This window comes from Priapulus caudatus, unplaced genomic scaffold (assembly GCF_000485595.1).
Source record: "Priapulus caudatus unplaced genomic scaffold, Priapulus_caudatus-5.0.1 Scaffold211, whole genome shotgun sequence".
Taxonomy (NCBI): domain Eukaryota; kingdom Metazoa; phylum Priapulida; class Priapulimorpha; order Priapulimorphida; family Priapulidae; genus Priapulus; species Priapulus caudatus.
The window spans coordinates 351,349-352,967 of NW_014577272.1; the positions used below are offsets into that span (position 1 = coordinate 351,349).

Consider the following 1,619-nt stretch of genomic DNA (forward strand, 5'->3'; position numbering starts at 1 on the left):
TCTCTCTCTCTCTCTCTCTCTCTCTTCTCTCTCTCTCTCTCTCTCTCTCTCTCTCTCTCTCTCTCTCTCTCTCTCTCTATACTCCACGTGCTGTGTCGCTCGCTGTAGGTCTCAGGTTGCTGTTGAACGTTGAGGAGGGCGAGTACAGTCAGTGGCTGCACGACGGTACGGCACTGCGCGTCGCCGTGCACGAGCGCGGCTCCATGCCGCAGCCCGACGTCGCCGGCGTCGTCGTCTCCCCGAGCTCGCAGCTCACCGTTAGACTGACGACGGTGAGAGAGTGCTTGTCGCTGTAGTGCGTTTTATGCGCATCTGGTAGATAGTTGGCGCGCATCTAAATCGTCTCTCGGGCGTCAAGCATGGATGCAGCCAGCAGTACAAGTTATAAAAGCATACTTATAGTTATTATTATTTATTTTTATAGTAGCCCCTCCCCTTATAATCATAGTACTATATCCTACGATACACGTTATAGTAGTCTATTTATAGTATTATATAATATTAATAGTATTTATATTAAATGTAGAACATGTAAAATGTAATGTAATGCAATGTAATGATGTTGTATAACCTAATATTGTGTTTGTAACCGTAATGAGCTCCATGTCGGCGTGCTGTTCTATTGTTTTCTGGCAGACGAGCTTCGAGCGCCTGGGGTCGCCATACAGAGCGGCCGACTGCGCAACAGAAAATCACTTCACCGCCACGACGTTTACAGAGAATTTCGGATTCGACTACACGAAGAGCGTAAGAGTGTCAACGTCTCGTATTATCCCGTTACCGAACCGAGGTGTTTAATGAATGCGTGATGGGCCGGGGTGGGGTGGGGTGACAGCGAGTACACGAGGAGGATAGATAGGAATTATTAAATAATATGGTGGTATATGTGTGAAATGACGGATAAATGAATGGATGGACGGGCGAAAAATCGAATATACATACGGACTGATGGGTAGTCGGGCGAACAGAGGAACGGACAGCCGAAAAGACTTGCGGATTGGACGGACGTACGAACGGACAGACGGACGGACAAACGGACGGAAGGACGGGCGGATAGACGCAATGACTAACGGATATACTGACGAACGGATTAACAAACAGCTGACGAACGGGCGCGCGCGGATAGACGAATAAATGGAAGAATGTCGGAGGACAGCTAGATCGATCGTGTTCTTAGTAAGTCAATTAATTCTCTCCTTCCCGGCTGGTCGATAATAGGCGTGCTTCGACATGTGTCTGCAGTCAGAGATAGAGTACGGATGTGGGTGTTACGATGCAAGGCTTCAGCCAACTCTAGCATCACACCCCTGCGAGGAACAAAACCGTAAGTATGAAACGACGATGATTCCCATCGACTTAGATAGAATTAAAAAGAATATAATTTTTCTCATATATTTCAATGGATTATCGTTTAGGCGCCATTTTGTATTACGTCACAGGCGAGGATCTGTCTTGCATGATGGCCCGCACCAGCGAATACGAAAAAGGTCAAAGTTCGTGTAACTGCGTCGACGAGTGCAGGTAAGCGTAGAGTTGTTGAGGTGAGGGTACCAACAGCGCGTGACGCCCGCGATATATATATATATATATATATATATATATATAGTGTGTGTGTGTGT

The 1,619-nt window shown here is 46.9% G+C and overlaps 1 protein-coding gene across 1 annotated transcript in view; it reads left to right on the plus strand.

Moving 5' to 3' along the window:
- The window catches only part of LOC106807382 (FMRFamide-activated amiloride-sensitive sodium channel-like), a 6,868-nt gene that overhangs the window by 2,695 nt on the left and 2,554 nt on the right, over positions 1 to 1,619 (plus strand). The window contains exons 5-8 of the mRNA XM_014809699.1: positions 116 to 272; positions 637 to 747; positions 1,243 to 1,324; positions 1,440 to 1,521. Coding sequence (XP_014665185.1) covers positions 116 to 272; positions 637 to 747; positions 1,243 to 1,324; positions 1,440 to 1,521 — 432 coding nt within the window. The remainder of the gene's footprint in view (positions 1 to 115; positions 273 to 636; positions 748 to 1,242; positions 1,325 to 1,439; positions 1,522 to 1,619) is intronic.